The sequence below is a fragment of the Choloepus didactylus genome, chromosome 10 (assembly GCF_015220235.1).
Source record: "Choloepus didactylus isolate mChoDid1 chromosome 10, mChoDid1.pri, whole genome shotgun sequence".
NCBI classification, from domain to species: Eukaryota; Metazoa; Chordata; class Mammalia; order Pilosa; family Megalonychidae; genus Choloepus; species Choloepus didactylus.
Genome location: NC_051316.1, coordinates 69,228,071 through 69,252,822, shown reverse-complemented (window position 1 = coordinate 69,252,822; position 24,752 = coordinate 69,228,071). Strand labels below are relative to the sequence as shown.

Genomic DNA, 24,752 nt, shown 5'->3' with positions numbered 1-24,752 from the left:
ATTGTGCTAGTTATTCCAAGGAAGCAGGATTTTATCCTGTAGAAAATGATGAGTCATAAAGACTTTTTAATCAATGGTAAGATATGTTTTGTGTTAAGAGGATCACTCTTCTGTCACTGTGGGAGGTGGACTGGGATAAGTTTATAAACAGAAAGGAGACCAGGTTAAGAGAATGATGAAGGTGTAAGGTAAGGCAGTGGTCATGTCTACTGGGAGAGAAGGGGGATATATATGAGAGTTCCTAAGGAGAAGTACTAAACTGGACTTGGAGACAATTTGACTATGGTCAGTGAGGGAGAAGGAAGAGTTGGGGAAGATTCATAAATTTGTAACCTTGGCAAGCACTTAGGATTGCTGTGTGCCAAAATATAGAGTAGAGGAGAAAGGACAGGTTAAGATGAATTCAGTTTAAGATAATGCATGAGTTTAATGTTGCTATGAGTCATCCTGGTAGAGATGTCCAGTAGGCTGTTGAACATAAGCATATGGCAGTCAAGTGAGAGCTGGGTGGAGATACAGATAGAAGTCACTGTCACATAGGTAGTATTGGCTCTGTATGAATGTGTGCCATCTCCCTGGGGAACTTTGTAGAAAGATAAGAGACATTTAAAGGTCAATGGAGAAAGTAGAGAAGCTTGTGAACAAACTGATAAAGAAGAGCCAGTAAGCAGTGAGGAAAATCAGGAGAGAATGGGATCCTAAAATGAAAGGGTCCTGGGGATGATGGGACCAGTTTCATGCTGGATATAGTGGGAGAGAAGAGACCATAAGGAAAGGAGTGGAAAATGATATTGGAAAGTTTGGAGGAGGAGGTGGAAACCACGAATTTGTAGTAGCTTGATGCCTGCATTCATATGTAGTTTCAAGTGCCAAGAGTTTTGAATCAAAGAACTGGGTTCCAACCACTTTGTCTTATCAGGTGTTAATGGTATCATAAATTATAAGTGCCTTAATTTCCTCATCTGCAAAATGATGCTTACTTCTGACCCAAAGGACTGCTGTGAGAATTAAATGAGATGAATGTTAAAGTACATGTTAGTTATTTTTATCGTCAGTCGTTTTACAGAGAGCTATAAGTGTTCAACTAACTAAAGTAATGTCTTGAGAGAACCTGGGTATTAAGAAATCATGATTATATCTTTCTTCTGGATATGATGCTATTTTATGCTCCTAGTTCCTTATTCAGGAAAATACCATTCTTTTATTTGCTGCATAGTATTTATTGCATTTCTAAATACAATATGGGCAGGCACTAAACTGATTGTTCAGGGCAACAATAATGATGATGCAAATGTCCTACTTTCAAGAATCTTATGATCTAATATGGTAAAGGGAGATATAAGGAAGCAGTTATTCTAAGATGTAGCAAGAATAAGAAGGAGATGCACACAAAGCAGAGGAAAGGCCATGGGGAGCTGGGAGATGGAGTTCACAGAAGGCATCTTGAAAGTGAAGCCCGAATGGAGAATGATGAATAGTCAAGTAAAGTGGGAAGTGGAGGAATGGAGGTAGGCATTGAAGGTAGTAATGTAAAGCAAGAATGAAACCCAGAGTTAACACAGAACATGGTACTTTCTGGGAAACAACCAGCAGCAATGTGTTACTGGACCATCAGATGGGCGGAAGGGGTGTGGTAAGATATGAAGCCAAGAAACAGATGCAGGCTTTTATGTGAGTTGAGATTTTTTCCTAATGGCAGTTGGGATCTGTTAAGAATTTAATCAAGGAGTAAAAATGGAATGGCTAGATTTTTGTTTCAGAGATATGAGTTTGAGGACTGAATTAAGCAGGGATTAAAGAGACTATCTTGAAGGAGGAAGACCTATTAAAGGAGAAAGTTTATAGTTATGTGGGCAATAAGTAAGACCACTGGCAGTAGGAATTAGAGGGCTTGTTCAAGAAGTATTTTGGAGTGTCTTTGGTTTCTTTGTCTTTTGTGTGACTGGGTTGATAGAGTCATACCATTTGAGAGATTATAGAGAAGATGAAGTGTTGATTCTTTTTTGTTTTCTCTCTGACATGAAACTAATTTGCCAGATATTTCCATTTTGCTTTGTGGATAATGATAAATTTTTTTTTAAGTACTCTTTTGACACTATAACTGTTAGATTTCTGTTCCTTCTGAGGAGTAAGCTCTTGTTATTTTTATTTTTTACTTATGCCTAACTCTTTTCTTTCTTCTTTTTTTTTTTTTTACCCCCCCCTCCATCAGGAAGAACCTAAGAAAGTCCGCTTTGATTATGACTTATTCCTACATCTTGAAGGCCATCCACCAGTAAATCACCTCCGCTGTGAAAAGCTAACTTTCAATAACCCCACAGAAGAGTTTAGAAAAAAGTTGCTGCAGGCAGGAGGGGTAAGTGCTACTTTCTTGTGAGAAACCGTCCCATAAAAAGCTGTTGGTATGTTAAGAAGTGTAATAACCTTTTGGGACAGGTAAAAGAGAGGAAGTTCCTCGATTGTTTAGCTATGGACTCTTGCTTTGAGATGAAAAGGTAAGCACACAATTTGTTTCAGTATCAGTCTGAGATTATACTGTTGGTTATAACAGCCTTAAGGTTTGTGCAGTTCAGATTTATTTCGACAAAAGCCAGAAACAAACAAACCAAATACTGTCCTCAGTTAAGAGAGGAACAAAGTCTGAAATTTGCAATGCCTGAACTTTGTTATACAAATTTATAGAAACTTTTGGGTAAAGTTGAAAATCATGTTAAAAATTAATCAAAAGGTGTCAATATCAGAATTTTTCTATCTTAATAGAAAACATATGCACTGTTATTCCATGCTTAGGTCATTTAAATAAATGTTTTTATTTGTTTGAATCATATACAAATAAAGGATGGATTTTCTTTTTTAAGGTAATGGTAACAAAAGGCATGGTAAAACCTTTGCCCATGTGGTTTGGCTAGGATGGGGTAAGGTTTTAAGTGGAGTTACTTGCAAATATAAACATATGGAATGTTTCCTTGCAGCTAAGTCAGCTGCGCAGAGAAATGCTATTATTGACTGGTCAAAATCTACTTTAAAATGGTTGCCACTGGGATCATCAACTCCCGATTCAGATGAACTTCCTATGTCATCTTACATGGGCAGTTCAGAGTCAAATGTTGAAATGTGTTCTTTGCTCTAAGATTACCTTCACTTAGTCTGGAAAGTATTTAGTAGTTTTGCATCCATTATCATTATCTGTAGGCATGTTTAGAATGTAACCTTTCGAGATGCTTCATTTCACTGGTAAACACTACCTGCTAACTTCATAGGAAAGAACAGTAGTTCCTTCTCTTCACAAGGTCATGGGCAACCACTTTGAGAGCCTCCAAAATGGTTTGTGACCCCTTGAGTATGGCTCATGCCCCCTTTATGGCATGTTCACAAAACTGTGGGCTCTCTCATAAGAAAATCACCCATATATGTAATTGTGCGAACATTTTGGATTATGTGGAACCCCTGAAGTCCGTTTGTGGATTCTAGTTTATAAATCCTAAAGATGACTTGAAAATGCCAAGGCTTCCTTTCTCTTTGGTTTAATTTTGAATAATGAATTGTTTTCTAGAGTGAGTTTCATCAACTTCTTAATATTTAATGTAAGGTGTTTTTGAAATGTTAAACCAAAATAATAGATTTTTAGTCATTATGTATTATATAAATGTACATGCATTGTTGTTACTTTATTAGTGATGAAGATATAGCCAAAAGTGTAACTTTTCATAAAGTATCCCCTTTTACCCATGGAACTATAATTATACATTTTTAAAGCAAGTAGTTATTTATTTAAAAATATTTATAAATGTATCACCAAGCAGAGTGCTAGCTTTTAGTTTAATTTTTCTATTTACTTCTCAAAGTAATGTAGTGAAATGTGTTTACAAATTAGGAAATTTGGTGACAGGGAGAATAATAACTTGACAAAGGCCAATGCTAATAAGTGATAGAGTCAGGATTCAAACTCAGGTCTTTTGGGGTTCATAGCTCTCATGTGGTTCCATGCTTTGGTCTTTTCAGCTGAACTACTAATGTGCAAGTACTGTCTACTACATTTCATTTCACGTTACACTATATGTCAGTTGATTATGGATTAAATGGGTGTTGGTGGGCCAACTTCAGAAATGAACCACCATTTATAGTCTGTGGGGGAAATGCACCTTCTTGATGAAATAGGCTATTGTAATATAGCTCATGTTAAAGTTAGGAATTTATTATGTATTTATTAAGGAAACTATTAAAGAAAACTCAACGACTTTTTTACAGTTAACAGGAGCACAATATTGATGTTATTTGGCTATGGCTATGCCATTAACAATCAACCAGTCCATTTTAGATCCTAATCAGTCTCATTATTTCTCTTTTTTATGAGTGTGACATTTTTTGCTTCTGATTATTCCACTTGGGTGTAAAGTTGGGTAGGTAATTGGAGTGTGTGAATTATGGAGCTTAAGTACATCAGGCTTCTGATAAGGGTCATAGGACAAAGTAAATACGACACAAGAACTTTTTAAAACAACCACTTAGTCCCAGGGTACTCAAGGGTTGATTGTGAGCTGGAGGGGAGGTTACAGGTCAGTGGTAATGCAGCCCAGTGCAGCGCTGTGCCTGATAAGTTCTCTAGATTTCTTGTCTTTTGCTCCACTCAGCCTTTATCTCAGAACTATCCTTCTTGACTTCTAACTTTCCTTTGTGTTTCTTTAAGTGCTTTATTAAGCCTGCAGATATTTGCCTATTAGACTTAGACTATGTCTTGACAACTCAGAAATAGTAAGTTGAACATGAAGTATTCAAGCGCACTAGTTATTTGACATATCGTAAGTCCTGTAAAGCAATGTCTTCACTGTATTGTGTAGTAAAATAGAAATTTAAAAATTCATTCAAAGTAATAATCCCACAGATTCTGTCTGTTTTACATGGAAAGAGTAAAGTAGCCTTCTATAGAAATGCGAAAAACAGTTGGTTGACTAATAAACATTATTTGGCTTACCCAGATATTTTACTACTTTCTGTTATTTTTACCTGATCTTTAAATATTTGCTATTGTCTTAGCATTAATACACCCTATCCTGTTGCTACTAACTTATGAGCCAATTTGATTTTACTAGAAATCTTATGTTTATGACTTTGTCTCTTCAGATAAACTCATTTTTATTTTTTTTTTATTTTTTTGAGGGGGCTGGGTTTTGGCATGGGAGAGGGAAGGCTGAATGCTGTGTTCCTACATCTAAACGTTACACATGCAACATAGATGTATATGTTCTGCCTTTAAAGGGGAAAAAAATGACCCTCTCTTCACATGTTCTGTGCGAAATCAGTATGTAGAGCTTGAGGCATGAGTGGGGTACACTTAAGAGTTTTGGCTGTGGTTGCTTCTGTTTCACTGTTGTGTGTTTGTTTTTTTTTTTTAAACCAAAATATGTAGCATTATTAAAAGTTGAACTTGGCTTTTCAAGAGATCAGAAAGGTTGTTTATTATAGAGCTGGCAGCATCTTAGAAATATTATACTTTTCAGCTCTTAGAATATGCCAAAGAACTTTTTGCCAGAAGAATCTTGAAAGTTGCAGATTTTTTTTTCTACTTTATAATCTCTGAAACTTGTAGTTTTTCTTTTTTTTTTGCTGGTAATGTACGTTCTTTTCACTGAACTTCTTTTTGAATGTTGCAACTATTTTCTGAATAGTCTTGTAGAAATCTTGGTGTACTCTTTCGGAAATAATGTACCCCATGCTCTCTCTTCTGTTGAATAGCCCCCTGATATTAAAGGGGTACGTTTTGATTTAAGCATTAGTTTCTGAGAATACTGAAATACAAATGATTTCATTTATAGGACCCTAAAGTTAGTTTCTTCTAAATTAGAGATCTGATTGGAGGTTTCTTGGGAAATTGAGGATTTTATTTATGGTCTAGACCTGTCAGTCCTTAAGCCAGCAAAACAAGAGGAATCGGGAAAAGAACCACCTGAGAGTTTCTGGAGGAGTTTTATTTTCTGGTCTTTTTTTATTCTTTTTATGCAGGTGTGTGTGGGGAGCTGTGAGCAAACTTTTGGGCAAGATTGGATATAATAGTAGTCATCCTTGAATTTTTAAGCAAAAGGGACAAGTATACCCCATTTAAGAAGAACCACTCAGTTCAGCTGAGATATTTCTCTTTGCCATTTTTGCACATGAGCTGATGGATCTTCTGAATTGGTGATTTTCAATTCGTGTTCATCAACATGTCAGGATTTTAAAAGTGTTTATAATCACAATAGATTACCCATGATTATCTTGCTATTCACTCAATCACTTTCTTAATAGCTGGCATTCAGCCATATTGAAAAACAGTGCATAAGGCTATGACATCCATTACTCCAAGATACTGGATTGAGAGAGGATGAGTTTTTCTTTTGGAACATGGCAAAATACAGATAGATATTGAATATCGTATGTCATGTAACTAAGACTCATTGTTCTACTAAGTTGCCTCTCTGGATTTCCTGCTGGGAGGGAATGAGGTCATTTGGAAGAGTTTTTACATCAGGTAGATTTAGGTAAAACTTCATCACTATCATCTTTCAGTTGGTTTGCCCTGGGAAAATTATCACATCCTTTTGAATCTCAGTTTATCAGCTGTGAAACAGACATGACAGTGTTTTCTTCACAGGGAATGTATAATCATGTTGTGTGGCATAAAGTAGATGCACAGTGTCCTAGTTCTTTTCCCCTTGCTTACTGGTTGAGAAGATCAACAGATACTAACCACCCTTAAGAAAAGGTGAAACGGTTTTTTGTTTGTTTGTTTGTTTTGGTTTTTATTTTTTTATTTTTTGCTATAAGCAACTCTAGATTCATTCACAGGAAAACATGTTTAGCACCAGTTATTCTGACCAGTACTATGATGGACCTATTTTATATTTAAAGAAGATTAGCCCATGAAATCTTTCCTCAAGGTGTTTATTTTGCTTGCATGAAGTGTAACTCCAGCTCCATTTGGAATATCATTTTTAAGATATAAATTTTCATTAGAAAAATTACCATTTCTTCTGTTTATTCTTAATTCTGAATTTCAAGCAGATTAGACTTCTCAAGGCTATATGTTCCCTTAGAAGATTTCACAAGCAATATGTTCAGGAAGATAGTTTCCTACTTTTGCTTCTATGAAGAAAGTACAAAAGGGGCAAATATCTTGGGAAAAATGAGTTTATTTTACAGCTGTCCTTTTTTTTTTTTGCCAAGAAATCAGGTGGTCTCCCTTGGTTCTGTTGTTCTTTGTGGGACGGTGGTAAGGTGTTAGTGGATTTTTTTCTTTCTTTCTTTCTTTCCTCAATTAAACAGGGCAGTCTAAACATGTTGTTCAGTCTATTTCTGAATCACTGGCAAGCAGTTAATTTTGAAGGCTGAAAATTAAAATAACCACAGCAGTTGTTAAAACTAGGGTTTCCATAGGCAGAAATCCAATTCTGTTCAGACACCACCTGTTTCAATAGGACATTTCAGACGTCCATTTGGCAAAGTTTGCTGCAGAAGACACAGGGAACATGCTTTCAGTTCGTATTAAGTCTGCAGCATAATTCAGTCCCATTTCTCAGAGTGACAATGTCATTTATATATGATCTGTTTTACAAGAAATGAATTGAAATCCTTTGAAACACTGTTTGTTGTAAAGTGGAACTCAGGTCCACAGTGGACCCCCAACAAGGGGTTTTGGTTATTAAAATGCTAAAGTGCTCTTGTGATAAGGAGCTTTCACCAGTGCAGCTGTGTCATGCCATCTGATCATAGCATCATACTGCAAGATTTTGGAATTAATTTTGTGTAGGATGGTTTAGTATTTCTTTGGGTAGGGGGAATTCAGAACACTTCTCCTGATTTCTAAACTGAACAGATCACATTCATCTCCCCTGAAAATTTTTATTTATTTATTTTGAATAGGTACCCAGTACAAAATGATATACAGTGAAAAGTGAGTCTTACTCCAGGCCACCAATGATGCTGCATTGAATAACTTGAAACATAGATCTTTGTGAACATGTACAAAGGTATCTGTAGGGTAAATTTTTAGCAGAATTGTGGCTCCAAGTAAAAGTAGAATTTAAATTTTGATAGACATGTGATAGATCAAAGAGGTTTTACTACTCTATGCTGGTACCAATAATGTGTGAGAATGCCTGTCTCTCCACACAGTGATTTGTTAATTTTTTTGCCCAATCTGATGGGTGAAAAAATGGTATCTCATTTTTAATTCACATTTATTTTATGAGTGATGATGAATATCTTTTCATACATTTAAAAGCCATTTTCATTTCCTTTCAAAGACCACATTTTAATGTATTTTAAATGGGAAATATTTTAAGTGCTTCAGTTTCAACTAAATTTATGAATACTGCTCCCACATACTTACATTGGAAAAGTTACAAAAAGATACTGAAGCCTCTTTGACCACAATCTGTGTTTTTGGGCTTTCTTCCGACATTTAACAAATTATGTTCTTAGGAACTGATTTGTCAACTCTTTGGCGTCGAAATATATAAGTGGCTTTTGTGGCAAACTCATCCCAACAGTATTCGGAGATGGATAGTTGACTGCTTATTTTAAAAATGACTCAAATAAAACAATGCATAGAAGTTTATATTAGTGGCTGTCACTGGACAGCTTCACTGGATTTTGGGGTATTTGTTTTGGGACAAGTGTGCCTTTTTGTTATTTCCTGATATACATCATCCTAGAACTGTCTGCCTCAAAAGATAAAAGGAGCTGCTGTTTTTCACCAACACTGATAAAAGATGATTTATTTAAATAAATATAAGATCAAGCAGGGTGTCTTATTTATTTGGTTGTTTCTCAGAATTGAGGTTAGTTTTCTGTCATATTTGGTATTTTCTTTTCCTTTCTATATCATTGGCTTTCTTTCCCCAAGCCTGGAAAATTAAATCATGTGAGTAGAACATACATATAAGTGATAAAATAGAATGTCAACATTATTAGCCTTAATTCAAAATATAATATATATCTCATAAATTCTTTGGGGGAAAACATGGTCACAATCATAGACAGTTATCTACTTGGCATATTTAGTGGTTTTTTTGGTTTAATATCTTCTGAAAGCTGCACAAGTTAATTGCAGGACACTTAGACCTTCGAAAATAAGCACACACACAAAGTATCTGTAGTATAAAATAATCTTCCTCCCTTAACTCCCAACTACCTATTTACCTTTTAAGTAAGGAAGGAAGAAAGAGGGGTACCCTGGTCAATCCAAAGCTCAAGTCTCTTGCTGTGTTACATGAGCAAATGTGAAAGAAAAAGAAAGGAGACAGGTAGCTATTCCTAGAACGTGTACTAAGAAAAGTTCTGTTGAGTACTTAGCTGTCAATCTTAGGAGAGGTGCCACATTTTTTTGACAGATCTCCTAGGAGTAACAGTTTAGCTGACTACATGTAGGAGGCTCTTAATGTAAGAGCCTAAATTTAGTCTTGAAAGGAAATGCTGTGTTATCTGAAAGAAAACCATCACTTAAACCCACCCTAACTCCTCCCCTTCCCCACCACACATGAAGAGCCAAATAAATAAGAAATAAACAGGAAAGGCCGGGCAGTGACGGGATTAAAGAATGTGAATCTTGGAGAATTTTCAAATTAAAAAATGAATAATGCTTTCTCTTTTTAAATAGAAACATGTTACTAGTGAAGACTATTGGTTTAATTTCTCTCTCTCCTTGACTCAGGTAGTCTAATTTGCACTTCTTTCAAAGCTACCTGCAAAGTTTGTTTAATGTATCTGGATCGGTTCCCTTACTTCTAGGATGGCAAAGGAGTGGCTAATGAGAGTAGCTTGCTGTTTTGATTTTTCCCACTTGGTAATTTTGGGGTTTATACTCTCTATAACACTAAGAAAAAAAATTTTTTTTGGCTAAGGGGTGGGGAGAAGGTGAAGAGAGGCTATTAACATTTTATTTTCTGAAATTTTCTTGTTCCATATGTTATAGGAAGAGCAGACACTGATCAGGATCTCAAGGTAGTGGTTTAAAAAATAAATGTCTGAGGCTCTTGAAATAGATATTTGTGTTTTGTTTGGGGGGTGGGGGTAGATGGTAGGTGGTTTAACATTGTTAACCTTTATTACCAGAAGTGACACAACCATGGTGTAACAGAATGTTTGATTTCAAATCCTAAGGCATGAATTCAATTATTGAGTTGGCTTCTAATTTACCTTGGGCCTTAGGTTTGTATATAATTCTAAAATGAGAATAATACCCCCTGCTTCCCAGTTGTGATTATTAAATAAATTGTGGTATGTAGTTAAGCAGTCAGCAATCATTGTTTGATTTATTGCAACAGCCTCTTTTTTTTTTTCTACAGGTATATTATGCTTTGGGTTAATTCATGATTTTTGCTACCTGAAAAGGTAAAAATGAAAGGTTTCTGTCCCAAGACTTAGAAATAAAATGGTATTCTACTAGAAAGGTCATGCTTCAGCTTTAAGAAGGAATCTAATTTGTTCCTGATTTTAACAAAAATATGTGTTAATTTCAGAAAATGTAGACTTTATAGGAAAGCAAAAAGAAGAAAATAAATTGTTATAATTCCTCCAGAAACTGTAATCATTGTTAGTATTTTACATTGTATTTTTATGTAGATAAGATCCTATTGAATATTTATATTTCAAAGTTCAGTCTTAACATGAGTTCTTGTTGACTCGAGATGGCTTTGTGTGGGTTAGGTGGACAAAAGTCTACCCATATGATCTCCTTGGGCAAATTAGAAATAAGTTCCTTCGCCTCTCCCTGCTCCATGAAGCTGCAGTCCAGCTAACAGGGTTTGGCTAGTGTAGCACAGGTTGGATTTCAGCTACTTCTCATCCCATTGACTCAGTATCCTTGTGCAGGGCACAATCCGGACAACCAATTTGCAGTGGTACTATGTGTAGACAGAGAGAAAAGGTGATTGCGATGTTAAAACAAAGCTATCTTGTCTGAGATAGTCTGGTGGGGACTGATCTGGAGAAATAGTGACTGAAAATTTCTTGCAAATTTGTTCTCATGGTATTCCTGTATTGAATAACCACGTCTTTTCTGAGATTTAGGCTGACTTCTCATTCTGCCACTCTGCTTTATGATTTTTGCTTATGACTCTTATTGTGCAGCATCCATAGACATCAATATAGGTTTGGTTCAAGTACAGGAAGCAAGAGAACTTGCAGTAGGACCGTTGTGCAACTCATCCACGTTAGTTCAACAGAGGATTTCAAATGCCAGGAACTGTGAGGCCAGGCTAACCCTTTGAAAGATCATGGCTACAAAAACCGAGTGACCAGCTGAACTATCTAGTCCTTGCTATTGGGGATGTCACCAAAGAAGAGTGATTTTTTTTTTTTTTAAGCTAAAGATTTAATTAAATGGCATTTCTTTTCTGATGATTTGGAGCTCTGAGTGCTAAAGGGCTTTGTTGATTTCTGAATCAGGGATATTCTAGATCTTAATAACCCTTACCAAAAAAATAATAATAATAAAAAATAAAAAAAAATAACCCTCACCATTCATAACAACATTGTTTGCTAGACTGCAGTTTTCAGATGTACTTTATCTGACTTGACTATTGACATAGGTCTCAGGGCTGGAGCTAGAACTTGTTTTTGTTGAGTCTTTTCCTTATGTCTCTTTTATGTATTTTTTCTACCTATATTTCTGTTCCTACTCTTGAAAAAGAAGGGATTCTATCTCTTGTGGAAGGGATTTGTCTCTTTTGTCCATCTCACTCCTCTTTTAGGGCCAAGTTTCTTGAACTTTCCTCTCTTTGTCCACAGTATCTCCTTGGATCATCGTATCTGAATCCTATTCTTTTCCTGAAGGAGCCATAAAAGTATGGTTTATACACATATATCCAATTTGAGCTTCTGTTCTTTATTTTTTTTTTTAAATTAAAAACAGCCATGTTATAGTTAATCTCTATTCTAATTTACCTTTCTTAAATGAGAGTACATTGAGGTCAAAGAAGTATATGCCACTGTATTGCACAGTATCCCAGGCTGTGACTCTCTCTCAGGCTTCAAGTTAAATGTCACTAGTCAGCCTTGATGGTAATCACTAAGCCTATATGAATTGTTGAGATGTGGAGTATCTTTTTCTCTGCTCAGTTTTCTGTACACCTATGCAGATTTATTTTGCTGAAGTGAAAATGGCACAGCAATTAAAAGGGCAGACTGTTATGAAACAAACCTTTTTTCAGAGTTTGGTATTGGTGCTTTGTAACTATGTAACCTTGGACAAACTACTAACCTCTCTTAATTTGTTTCCTCATTTTTGAGATGGGATGTTGTGTCATCTATGAGGATATAGTAATTGTGGGGATGATGTGGGAAAATGTATGAGGAGTGCTTAGCACAGTGACTGTTATATAGGAGAAGCCCAATAACATTTTCATTGTAATTATTAATACTTTTAGATTCCGGGCATGTGGATCAGTTCTTATTTTCATGGCTGTAAAATGCGTAAATCATATAGTTTTACAGCTGGAAAGATTCTTTGATAGAGAGGTCAAGCTGTTCACCTTCCAGATGAGTAAATTGAGGCATCAAACACAGAAGTGATTGGTCAAGCAAGGGATAGCTGAGTCAGGGTCTTGGGTCACCATTCTTATGTACTCTTTGTTTAATAATACAGAGTAATGCTCTTTTTCTTTGAAAAATACAATTAAAAGAAGACAAGAAATTTAAAATGAAACAAATCCCCAGGGCTACTTCTCTTAGTTGCCTTAGGGCTAACAGAGCAACCTTGCATGAGGCCCCTTCCTGAAGACAAGCTGGGGAAACTGCCAGAGCAGAGCAGCTCATTTGTGGCTGGCAACAGGAGATTTTTCTTTTGATTCTGTCTTTGTAGACTCAAGTTCCTTGTGCAAAACTGTTTTCTCTTGTGTCTGACAATAGAGTTTCAGCAGAGAAAATGTGATTAGAAACCCCTATACCCCCTTCACAAATACATACACACACTTAAGCCATCACCAACCTGTCTGTGGGGATTGGTTATGTTTTCGTTTTCCATGAATAAGAGGCAAGCATAATTTTGGGATCTTTTTTTTTTTTTTTTTTTTTTTTTTTTTTTCAGTTGAACAGCAAGGGCATGCATGACTTTAGAAGTGGTTTTCCTTGGCATTAGCCAGCATATGAAAAAGACTATAATAAAGTCAGTAAATAACCTTGTAATCTACCAGGTTTTTGAAACTAAAGATGGAAATAAGTCATGGGGTAGAGGTGATTCTTTGAGTGCTTAGATATTTAAAATGTTTCTCCTCTGGGTTGGAAAGTAGGATGATAATACCCTTTGTTGGAATCAGCTTACTGTAGCTGTCTTGCCACCTCTTCTTTGGGGAGGTTGTTTTGGTCTCTCTCTTTCACTCTCTCACATGTGCACGTGCACACACACACACACCATAAAAAATCAGGATACGTGATCTATAAAAATAGTTACAAGTATTTGACTCTAGGACAGGTAGGACAAGCTCATGAAATCCAAGATGTTTTTCAAGTTCTAGAAGACTTTTGACAGATTTTTATCCTTTTATTTCTAATTTGCTGTTCCCTGAACAAAACAGATTGCTCTTGCTTCTGAAAATCAAGTTTAAGTGGACTTTTCTAAGTCTTGTCCCTATCCCTTCTTGTGTTCAGATATTATCCTTCATTCCCCCCACCTCCTGCCCAGGAGGCGCTGAGTATTTAGTAAAACAAATCTAAAGTTTCTTTCCAGGAGGCTTTTTAACTTAATGCTTGCCTTATCCAGAGGAATAACATATAAGTAATTTTCATTTTAAACTATTTGAGTACCTACTGTGAGCCATGCTCAATGCCAGATAATGGCTATACAACGAACACTAGTTTTTCTTTTTTTTTTTTTCCTACCCCTCATTCCTTTTTTTTTTTTTTCCTATCCCTCATTCAATTTTCAGTGGATAAAGTCTCATCTTCTCAGAAGACTAAAACGACACAGATCAGACTCTTAAAACAAACAAACAAAAAACCCAGAAAAACAAATGTAAAGGAAATTCCTAGCCATCAATTCAGGCTGCCCTGGTGTGCTTTCAGGAGAAAAATCAGTGGTATTTTAAAGCACCAGCTTCTTCTAGTGGGGTGCCATTAACTCTACAATCTGGCCCTGCCTCCATCCCGCCCCAGCTGGACTCTGAGGGCACTGAAGACTGAGAATGGCAAAACAACAACAACAACAGTGTTTTCTAGTTTGGAAAGCCAATCTTTTGTGTGAATCTGTTAGATAGTTAAGGTGAATGTGTGTAAAATTGTCTTGTTTCTAGAACAAATCCAGACAAATAGAGTTGGCTTTCCCCAATAAGCCGCAGAAAAGTACTTGTCAAATACAGGTCTTTGAATTCATATTGCAACTCTTTGAATTTATATTACGAGTTTGCAGTCCTGTTCTGCAAAAGAAAAAAGCATTTTAGTTAAGAAGAGATGGAGAAGGACTTAAGATCACGTTTTTTTTTTTTGTTTGTTTGCTTTGTTTTTATGTGTCATATAGAAATGCAGTCCCATTTGGCATTCTTTAAAGCAAATCGCTGCCTTTCCTTATAATTGAAAAGCCTGGATTTCGCTGGCAAATCTAATTTGTGTAAGGAAGCCTTGGTTTCTTTGGGATGGTGTTTAGATTCCTCTTGGATGAATATGGTGCAATTTAGGTCTTTTTCAGTATGATATATCCATGAAGAGAGAGGCAAGTGAAGTGAACTGAACAGATGAGGACCTGGCTTAGGTGCCTGCACCTGCTGATTTACATGCCCTACCCAAGGTGCACTGTGCATGCACTGAGACACGAGGTGCTCCCAAATTGTATTATTTATTCCTTTTACATTAAAAAAATTGTTTTGAAATAATCTAAAACTTCTAGAAAAGTTGCAGGTATAGTACAAAGAACTTTCCTTTCCTGATCTGAGCCCTTTGAAAGTATGTTTCCAACATAGTACCCCATTATCACTGAAAACTTCAGTGTTTATTTCCTGCAAACGAGGACATTCTCTTTTATAACCACAACACAGTCACTGAAATCAGGAAATTAACAATGAAATATTACTACCCCTAATTCTCAGATCCATCCAAGTTTTGCAGATTGTCCCGTTAATGTCCTTTATGTACAGCAAAAAGATCCAAACTAGAATCATACATAGCGTTTATTTGTCATATATCTTTCATATCTCTTTCAATTGAGAACAGTTCCTCAGTCTTTCCTTGACTCTCATGAACTTGAAACTTTTGAAGATTTCAAGCTAATTATTTAGAAGGATGTCACTCATATTGGGTTTGTGTAATGTTTCCCCGTGATTAGATTCAGGTTGTGCACCTTTGGAAGGAATATCTCAGAAGTGATTCTGAGCTCTTCTCATCATACCCTGTTGCTTTCAGTCTTTGCTGTACTTTCTTAATTTTTTTTTTTGCCACAAAAAGTTGTTCTAGGCTTATTTTGTACTTTTCTTGCCCCAGCCATTTCTTCAAAGAGCAGCTCCTTTCAGTGGCTGTGTGCCATTACACGCAGGCCATTCCCCTCCTCATTCCCTCTCACCCATATACTCACTGTTGCCCACTTTGCTAGGCTCCACCTTATAGGTTTGGACTAACTTGTTCAGGAAAAAGACAGACACTTTTTTTTTTGTTTTATTTTTATTTTGTGTTAATCACTGTTGTTAGCTCTGTGTGGATAGGGACTATAATAGATTTGATCTGGCATCCCCAAGTGCTTCCTATATAGTGAATGCACCATAAGTACATAAATTCATTCAAAGACCAATACTTATTATGCACCTATTAGGAGTCAGTCACTATTCCGGTCACTGGGGGAGTACAGATTTACAGAAGTGAATCAAATTTACAAAAACAAAAGAAAAAGCAAATACCTGTAGGAGTCTGTGAAGGAAAAGAGTTCTTAGTGAAGGCTGGAAATAATTTTGTAAGGCAGCCATTTTCCCAGGTGTGTTCATTTACATGTATATGTATTCAATGGAAAAAGGTTTTGACTTTGCCCTTTTTAAACTGTAGTTCTTATTAGAGTATGTAGACTAAATGTGTCACAGGCTTTTTGTTTTGTTTTGTTTTGTTTTGTTTTGAGTCCTGGTAGTTTCTTTGCTTGTATTATTACAGCTCTGTATTTCCCTCACATTGAAGAGTGCTGGTACCTCACATTGAGCTAATTCTACTTGTAAGAACAAAATGAAACCTCTCTAGTAAAGAAATATTATATTAGCTAACTCTACCTGGTAGATTGTTAGTCTCTACTTCATTGACCAGAGATATTTTGTAGATAAAAAGTGATCTGACTTGAGTATTTTTCTTATTATAATTTTGGTTATAAGTAATAGAATGTCGGAAAGATAAGAACAGATCAACGGCTCCTTACTATTAATAGAGTTAATCATCTGTTATTTCATTTAATGCTTGTGGATAAAACTATACTGCATAGCATATAATCAAACTCTTTCCATCTTTTGTACTATAAAATGATTCAAGCATTTATTCACTCAACACATATTTGATTCCTGTTGTCTACTAAGTACCTACCTCACAGGACTCTCGAGAGGATTAAAAGAGACAATGTGTGTGCTTTTCTCATAGCAGCCAATAAATAAGTATCCTTTGAATCTGAATGTGAATTTCCCTTGCTAGACTATAAGATTCTGACATCAGGACGTTTGAGTTTTCCTTAAAATAAAATGTTATTTATTATGTTATAATTGATAAATATGAGAATTACATGTATTTTATATGTAAATTATAGATCACCATAAATCTACCAGGCTATTTAAGAATGAGAACCAGAATGTAACTAGTGCCATTTAGACTACCTGTATATGTCTTCCTAGTCCACCCTTGCCTCCTCTAGGTGAAACCACTCACCTCAATTTTCCTGAGCTTTGCAAGGTGGGTTTTTACCACAAATGTTTGCATTCCTCTGTTCAGCTTTGCTTATTATTGATTTTTATGAAAATGGTATAATGCTGCATGTAACTTTCTATGACTTGCTTTTTTCACTTGGCACTGTGTAAGCGTCATCTTTTTTTACATTTTTAAAAATTTCACATCTGTATAAAGTTCATAGAAGGACTATATAATACTTTGTGTATCCATTCTCTTGTTGATGGATATGTAGTCTACCCCTTTTTAATTTTGTGTTATATTCGCTTCTGTGAATAGTGCAGTTATGAACCTTTTTATGAATGTCTCCAGTACACATGTGCAAGAGTTTCTTTAGGGCAGTGGATTTCAAACTTTTGTTACTGTGACCCACCATAAGAAATATGTTTTCTATCCTGATCAAGTACCCACATACTAAAAATACATAGACATGCTGAGACAAAAGTTTCACAAAGTCATGCTTACATTCACTGTATGAGACTCAATCTATTTTATTTTATTCTGGTTGATTCCATTTATTTAAAAAGGGTGGTGCAATCACCTATTTTGATTTCTAGTCTCACTAAAAGGTTCTGCTTGGATAATACTGCTCCAGGTTAGTGGGTCTCAAACTCCAGGGCCTGTAAGAATCACCTGCAGAGCTAATAACTATATGGATTCTTGGGCCCCACTGCAAAGATCTTATTCAGTAGGTCTGGGGTGAGGCTTAAGAATCTCAATTCCTAATAAGCGTCTATACAATGCTGATGTTGCCGACCCACTCACCTCATTTAGAGAAATAGCGCTCTGTGCTGGATACCTAGGAGTGGAATCGCTGGGTCATAGGGCATTCACATATTTATCTTTATATTATTTTACAAAGTAGTTGTATATAAAGTATTAATAGAGAAGTTAGAACAATTTAGACTTCCATATGAGCAGTATGTGAGTTCACATTGTTCTAATTTCTTGTCAGACTTGTTCATCTATGCCCCCTTAGTAGGAATGAAGTTGTTTTTCATTTGATCAGTGATGAGGCTAAGCATATACTTCAGTAGCCATTCATGTTTCTCTGTGTCAGGTTTGTTGTCTTTTGTTCATTTTTCTATTAATTTGTTAGAGGTCTTTTTATATTCTGGAGACACAAATCCATTATTTGTTATATTTATTGCAGATATCTTTTCCATTTTGCCCAGTTACTGACTTGTTTTTTAATTTTCTTTATGATATCTTTTGATAGAGAGAAGTTCTTAATTGTAATATAGTCCATTTGTAATCGTTAGTTCTTTTTGTATCCCATGTAATATGTTCTCCTATACAACAGGGTCATACAGATATTCTCCTGTAAGGTTTATTTTTCCTCCCATAAATCATTTTAGAAGTTTTGTCTAACATTTAAATATTTCAAACATCTGGAATTGATTTTTTATATAGTATGAGGTAAGGGTCTAATTTAAATTTTTTCCTATATAGAAAATCAATTTCAACACATTTTACTGAGCTGTCCCTACTTTCTCCAGTGATCTACAGTGCCTACTCTGTCAGATATCAGATTTTCATATGTCTGCAAATCTGTTAGGAGAGATTTTCATTTCTGTTCCATCGGTCAATTGTCCATCTCTGCAGTAATACCACAATGTTGTAATTGCTGTAATTTTATAATGAGGTTTGCTGTATAGTATGATAAGTCTTATTATATCATTCTTTTTCTTCATATAAGTTTTGGAGTAATTTTAAATTTTCTGAAGAACTGTTGGGATTTGGATGGAAATTACATTGTATCTGCATAGGATGAGTATTCTCATCCATGTACCTAGTGTCTTTCTGTTTATCTAGGCTTTCTTTAGTAATGTTTTTAGAGTGTTAAAATATTCTTGATAAAAGTTTAGCTAGTTTTCTGTTTTGTTTATTCCTAGGCATTTTGTATTTTTTGTTACTATTATAAATGGAATATTAAAAAATGTTTCCTGTGATGTAGAGATTTGCAGTTTACCTTCGCATATTGTAGTTCTAGGCATCTTGCTAAACATTAATTCCAGTAATTTTTCTGCATAAGTCCTTTTGTCTATGTGGATGACTGTATTATAAGTGGAGAATGACATAGGTCTTTAGTTTCAATTCTCCTGTCCTTTTCCCCTGCTATTGTGGTTCTGTGTCACATAGGCCCCCACTAAAGTATTGAGTAACAAATGAGATATTTTTAATTTTGAAGGGAATGATTCTAATAATTCACCATTTCAAATGTTGGTTGCATGAGACTTTGGTAGCTATCCTTTCTTTTGTCAAGTTAAGGAAGTTGTCCTCTAGTCCTGTCTTGCTAAGTGTTTTTTTTTTGTTTTTTTCTTTTTTAATCAAAAATGGATTTTTATTTTGTTGAACACCTTTTCAGCATCTATTGAGGTGAATGGGTGGACTTTTTTCTCCTTTAACCTATTAACACAGTGCTTAACAGCATTTTTGTCATGCTCACAAATTCTTGGGATAGACCCAACTTCATGTTGTTCTATTAGATTTTATTTTTCCTCACTATTGAATTCACTGTGTAGTATTTTATTTAAAAGTCTGTATCCACATACTTGAATGAAATTGGCCTGTGTGTTCCTTTCTCTTAAAGAGAATTCAGGTTTTGTTACCTTGGTTATATTCACCATGTAAAATGAGAAGTGTGTCTTCATTTTCCATACTTTGGAAGAGCTTCTATAAGATTGAACTGATCTTTTCCTAGAACTTGCTTGTGAAACCTTGTGGGCCTGATATTTTCTTTGTCTACTTATTCTAATAGTTAAAGGACTATTCTTGACTTCTATTTCATTTTGGGTTAGTTTTGGTAAGTCGTATTTCCTTTAAAATTTGTTGGCATAAAATTGTTTGTAATATCCTTATGTCTTTAATTTGTGCTGTACTTGTAGTGATTCCCCTTTTCCCCTCCTGTTGCTTAAATATGCTTTCCTTCCTTTGTCTTAATCAATATTTCCTAAAGAATTGTGAATTTTGTTAGTTTTTTCAAAGAAATAATATTAGGCTTTGTTGACTATTTTGTGTTTTTTTTTTTTATCTTTATAGTTTTCCTTTTGTTTGAGTTTATTATGCTATTGTTTTCCTAATTTCTTTAGCTGTCAGCCCGATTTTCCCAACAAAAGGCATTAGAGTCCAAAATTTTTCCTCCAATACTTTTTTAAACCATATTTTTCATTATAAAATATAACATATATACATAGAAGTGATAACTTTCAAAGTTCAATTTAACAACTAGTTAGAGAGCAAATTTCAAAGAATATAGGTTATGATTTCACAGTTTCAGTTATTTCCTTATTGTGAAATATAATGTATATACAGAAAGGTAATATCTTTCAAAGTATGATTTACCAAGTAGATATATAGGAAATTTCCAAAGTTATTATGAGTTATAGTACCATAGTTTCAGTTATTTCCTTATTGTGAAATATAACATATATACAAAAAGGTGATAGCTTTCAAGTTACAATTTAACAAGTAGCTATAGAACAAATTTTAAAGGATGCTATGTGTTACAGTTCTACCATTTCAGTTCTTTCCTTGTAGCTACTCTAATGCCCTAGCAACTAAGAAAAAGAAAATTATAAAAATATTCAGTATTCATAATCCTTTGTTAAATTCCATCTTGTCTGTTGCTACCCCTTCCTCTAGTTTAATCACTTTCCCAATCTTCAGGGATGTCTAGGCAGTGACCACCCTAACCTGTTCATGTTGGAAAGGGGTGTCAACTTTATTTATTTATTTTATATATTTTTGTATTTAGTTTTATTGATATATATTCACATGTCATACAGTCATCCATGGTGTACAATCAGCATTCACAGCATCATCACATAGTTGTACATTCATCACCACAATAAATTTTTGAACATTTTCACTACTCCAAAAAGAATGAAAATAAGAATAAAAAATAAAAGTAAAAAGAACACCCAAATCATTCCATCTCCCCCATCCCACCCTATTTTTCATTTGGTTTTTGTCCCCATTTTTCTACTCATCCATCCATACCCTGGAAAGAGGGAATGTGAGTGTGAGCCACAAGGTTTTCACAGTCACATCATCACCCCATGTAAGCTACATAGTTATACAATTGTCTTCAAGAATCAAGTCTACTGGGTTGCAGTTTGACAGTATCAGGTATTTCCCCCTAGCTACTCCTATACACTAAAACCTAAAAAGGGATATCTATATAGTGTGTAAGAATGCCATTCAGAGTGACCTCTTGACTCCATTTGAGATCTCTCATGAGGCCACTGAAACTTTATTTTGTTTCATTTCACTTCCCCCTTTCAGTCAAGAAGATTTTCTCAATCCCACAATGCCAGGTCCAGGCTTATCCCCAGGAATCATGTCCTGCATTGCCAGGGAGATCTACACCCCTGGGAGTCATGTCGAAAAGGGCTGTCAACTTTGTGAGCAAAGAGGACACATCTAGTTGATGTTCTTGAAGAGACTATTGCCTCTGGGTTTTGGCTGGCATTGGAGCTCTCTGAAGGATTTAAGTTTCGGAAGAATAAACTTAGTGAAACTTTTATAGAGTCTCAGATAGGGATCTGGGTATTCTTTAAGGTTTTGGGATGACTGTTGACTTGGGCTTATCATATTGTGGTCATTTGGCTTATGTAAGTGAACCTTGCACAGGAGCAACCTCCAGGAGAGCCTCTTGACTCTATTTGAATTCTCTTAGCCACTAAAACCTTATTTTGTTGCCTTCTTTCCCCCCTTTTGGTCAAAAACGCATTCTCAATCCCTCAATGTCAGGGTCGGGCTCATTCCTGGAATCCGCATTCCACGTCACCAGGAAGCTTCATTCGTGGGGGTGGGGGGGCTGTCCCACATCTGAGGAAGGGTGATGAATTTATTTGCAGAGGTGGGCTTAGAGACAGAAAGTGCACATTTGAGCAACAAAAGAGGTTCTCTGAAGGTGACTCCTGGGCATAATTGCAGGTGGACTCAGCTTCCTCATTACAGCCATTAGTTTGATCCAAGCAAGACTCAACATTGAGGGCTTGATTTATAAAGTAGAGGGTTCCTAAGTTCACATAGCATGTGTTATGTCCATGATAATCCATCCATATCTCACTTTATCATCACTTAGTTATACAATCCTCATCACTCTCCATTTTAAACAATTCTCATGTCTGAAAACATCTCGTAGCTCTTGTCAGCCCTTAATTATTTGTCCCGAGTATTTGTGTAATACTAGTATGGTATTCTATTTAATTATAGTTCCTAGTATGAACATGTAAATTTTTCCCATATACCCTTCTGTTGTCAACTTTCTGTGCTGGTGTCATACCTTAGAAGTACATCGTGCAAGCACCTATCTGTATTTGTGGTGCTGATCTGTGGGAAACTTGCCTTTAAACAACCCCTTTTAATCCTATTTGCCTTCAGTACATCTCTAATACTTATAATCCCATAAACATTTGTCACCCCTATCTATTACCATACCTTTGAATTTACCATCATTAACATATCTGAACATATTAGGTTATCATTCCCCCTCACCAGCTACTGTCTATCACTATGTCCCCAAGACATTGGTTTTACATTGTTCAGAGAGTTCATGGAATTGTTCACATACAGTTTCTGTCCTTTTGTGTCTGATTTATTTCACTCAGAATTATAGCATCAAGATTCATCCATGTTGCCATATGTTTCAGGACCTTGTTGCTTCTTCTTGCAGCATAGTATTCTATCGTATGTATTTACCACGTTTTGTTTATCCACTCATCTGTTGAAGGATACTTGGATTGTTTCCATCTCTGGACAGTTTGAACAATGCTGCTATGAACATCATTGTACAAATGTCTGTTCGTGTCCCTGCTTTTTAATGTTCTGGGTATATACTGAGATGTGGAATTGCCAGGTCATAGGATAATTCAATATCCAGTTTTCTGAGAAACTGCCAAATTGTCTTCCAGAGTGGCTGTACCATTATACAGCCCCACCAGCAATGGATAGAGTTACAATTTCTCCACATCCTCTCCAGCATTTGTAGCTTCCTGTTTGTTTAATGGCAGCCATTCTTTTTGGTGTGAGATGATATCTCATTGTGGTTTTGATTTGCATTTCCCTAATAGCTAGTGAAGATGAACATTTTTTCGTGTGTTTTTTTAGCCATTTGTATTTTCTTTTCAGAGAAATGTCTTTTCATATCTTTTGCTCATTTTATAATTGGGCTGTTTGTACTTCGTTGTTGAGTTGTATGATTTCTATACATATGCAATGTATAAATCTCTCATCAGATACATGGTTTCCAAATATTTTCTCCCATTGTGTTGGCTGCCTCTTCACCTTTTTGACAAATTCCTTTGAGGTACAGAAGCTTTTGATTTTAAGGAGTTCCCGTTTATCTATTCTTTCTTTCGTTGCTTGTGCTTTGGGTGTAAGGTCTAAGAAGTGACCTCCTAATACTAAGTCTTGAAGATGTCTCCCTACATTATCTTCTAGGAATTTTATGGTACTTTCTCTAATATTGAGGTCTTTGATCCACCTTGAGTTAATTGTCATATAGGGTGTGAGGTAGGGGTCCTCTTTCGTTCTTTTTGTTATGGCTATCCAGTTCTTCAAGCCCCATTTGTTGAAGAGACTATTCTGTGCCAGTTCAGTGGATTTGGGGGCCTTATCAAAAATCAGCTGGCTGTATATCTGGGGGTCTATTTCTAAACTCTTTATTTGATTCCATTGATTAATATGCCTGTCTTTATGCCAATACCATGCTGTTTTGACCACTGTAGCTTTATAGTAGGCTTCAAAGTCTAGAAGTGTAAGTCCTCCCAGTTTGTTCTTCTTTTTTAGGATGTTTTTGGCAATTTGAGGCCCCTTTGCCTTCCAAATAAATTTGATAACTAGCTTTTCCAAGTCTGCAACGTAAGTTGTTGGCATTTTGATTGGAATTATGTTGGATCTGTAGAACAGTTTGGGTAGAATTGACATCTTAACAATGTTTAGTTTTCCTATCTATGACCATGGAATATTTTTCCACATATTTAGGTCCCTTTTTGTTTCTTTTAGTAAAATTTTGTAATTTTATGTGTAGATGTCTTTTACATTCTTGGATAAGTTTACTCCTGAGTACTTGATTTTCTTTAGTTACTGTTGTTTATGGAATTTTTTTTTTTTATTGCCTCTTCAGTTAGGTCATTACTAGTGTATAGGAATATTACTGACTTATGTGCATTAATCTTATATCCCACCACTCTGCTAAATTTATTAGCTCAAGTAGTTTTTTGGTAGAATTCTCAGGATTTTTCAAATATGAGAACATATCATCTGCAAATAATGACAGTTTTACTTCTTCCTTTCCAATTTGGATACCTCTGATATCTTTGTCTTGGTGAATTGCTGTGGCTAGAATTTCTAGCACAATGTTGAATAATAGAGGTGACAGTGGGCATCCTTGTCTGGTTCCCAATCTTAGGGGGAAGGCTTTCAGCCTATGCTGGCTCTGGATTTTTCATATATGCCCGTCATCACATAGAGGAAGGTTCCTTCAATTCTTATTTTTTGAAATGTTTTTGTCAAAAAGGAATGTTGAATTTTGTCAAATGCTTTTTCAGCATCTACCAAGATGATCATGTGATTTCTCCCTTTTTATTTGTTAATATGTTGAATTGCATTAATTGATTTTCTTATGTTGAACCACCCTTGTATGCCAGGAACGAACCCCACTTGGTTGTGTTGTATAATTCTTCTAATGTGCCTTTGGATTTGATTTGCAAGTATGGTGTTTAGTAATTTTGCGTCTATATTCATTAGGGATATTCACCTATAGTTTTCCTTTTTTGTAGTGTCTTTTTCTGGTTTTGGTATCAGAGTGATATTAGCTTCATAAAATGAGTTAGGTAGTGTTCTTTTTTCTTCAATTTTTTGAAAGAGTTTGA

General features: G+C 35.5%; 1 protein-coding gene across 4 annotated transcripts in view; it reads left to right on the top strand.

The window, feature by feature from the left end:
* MLLT3 (MLLT3 super elongation complex subunit) overlaps nucleotides 1–24,752 on the top strand; it is a 272,860-nt gene that overhangs the window by 168,623 nt on the left and 79,485 nt on the right. For all 4 annotated transcript variants that reach the window (XM_037851311.1, XM_037851307.1, XM_037851310.1 and 1 more), the window contains exon 4: nucleotides 2,213–2,356. In XM_037851311.1, the coding sequence (XP_037707239.1) occupies nucleotides 2,213–2,356 (144 nt within the window). The remainder of the gene's footprint in view (nucleotides 1–2,212; nucleotides 2,357–24,752) is intronic.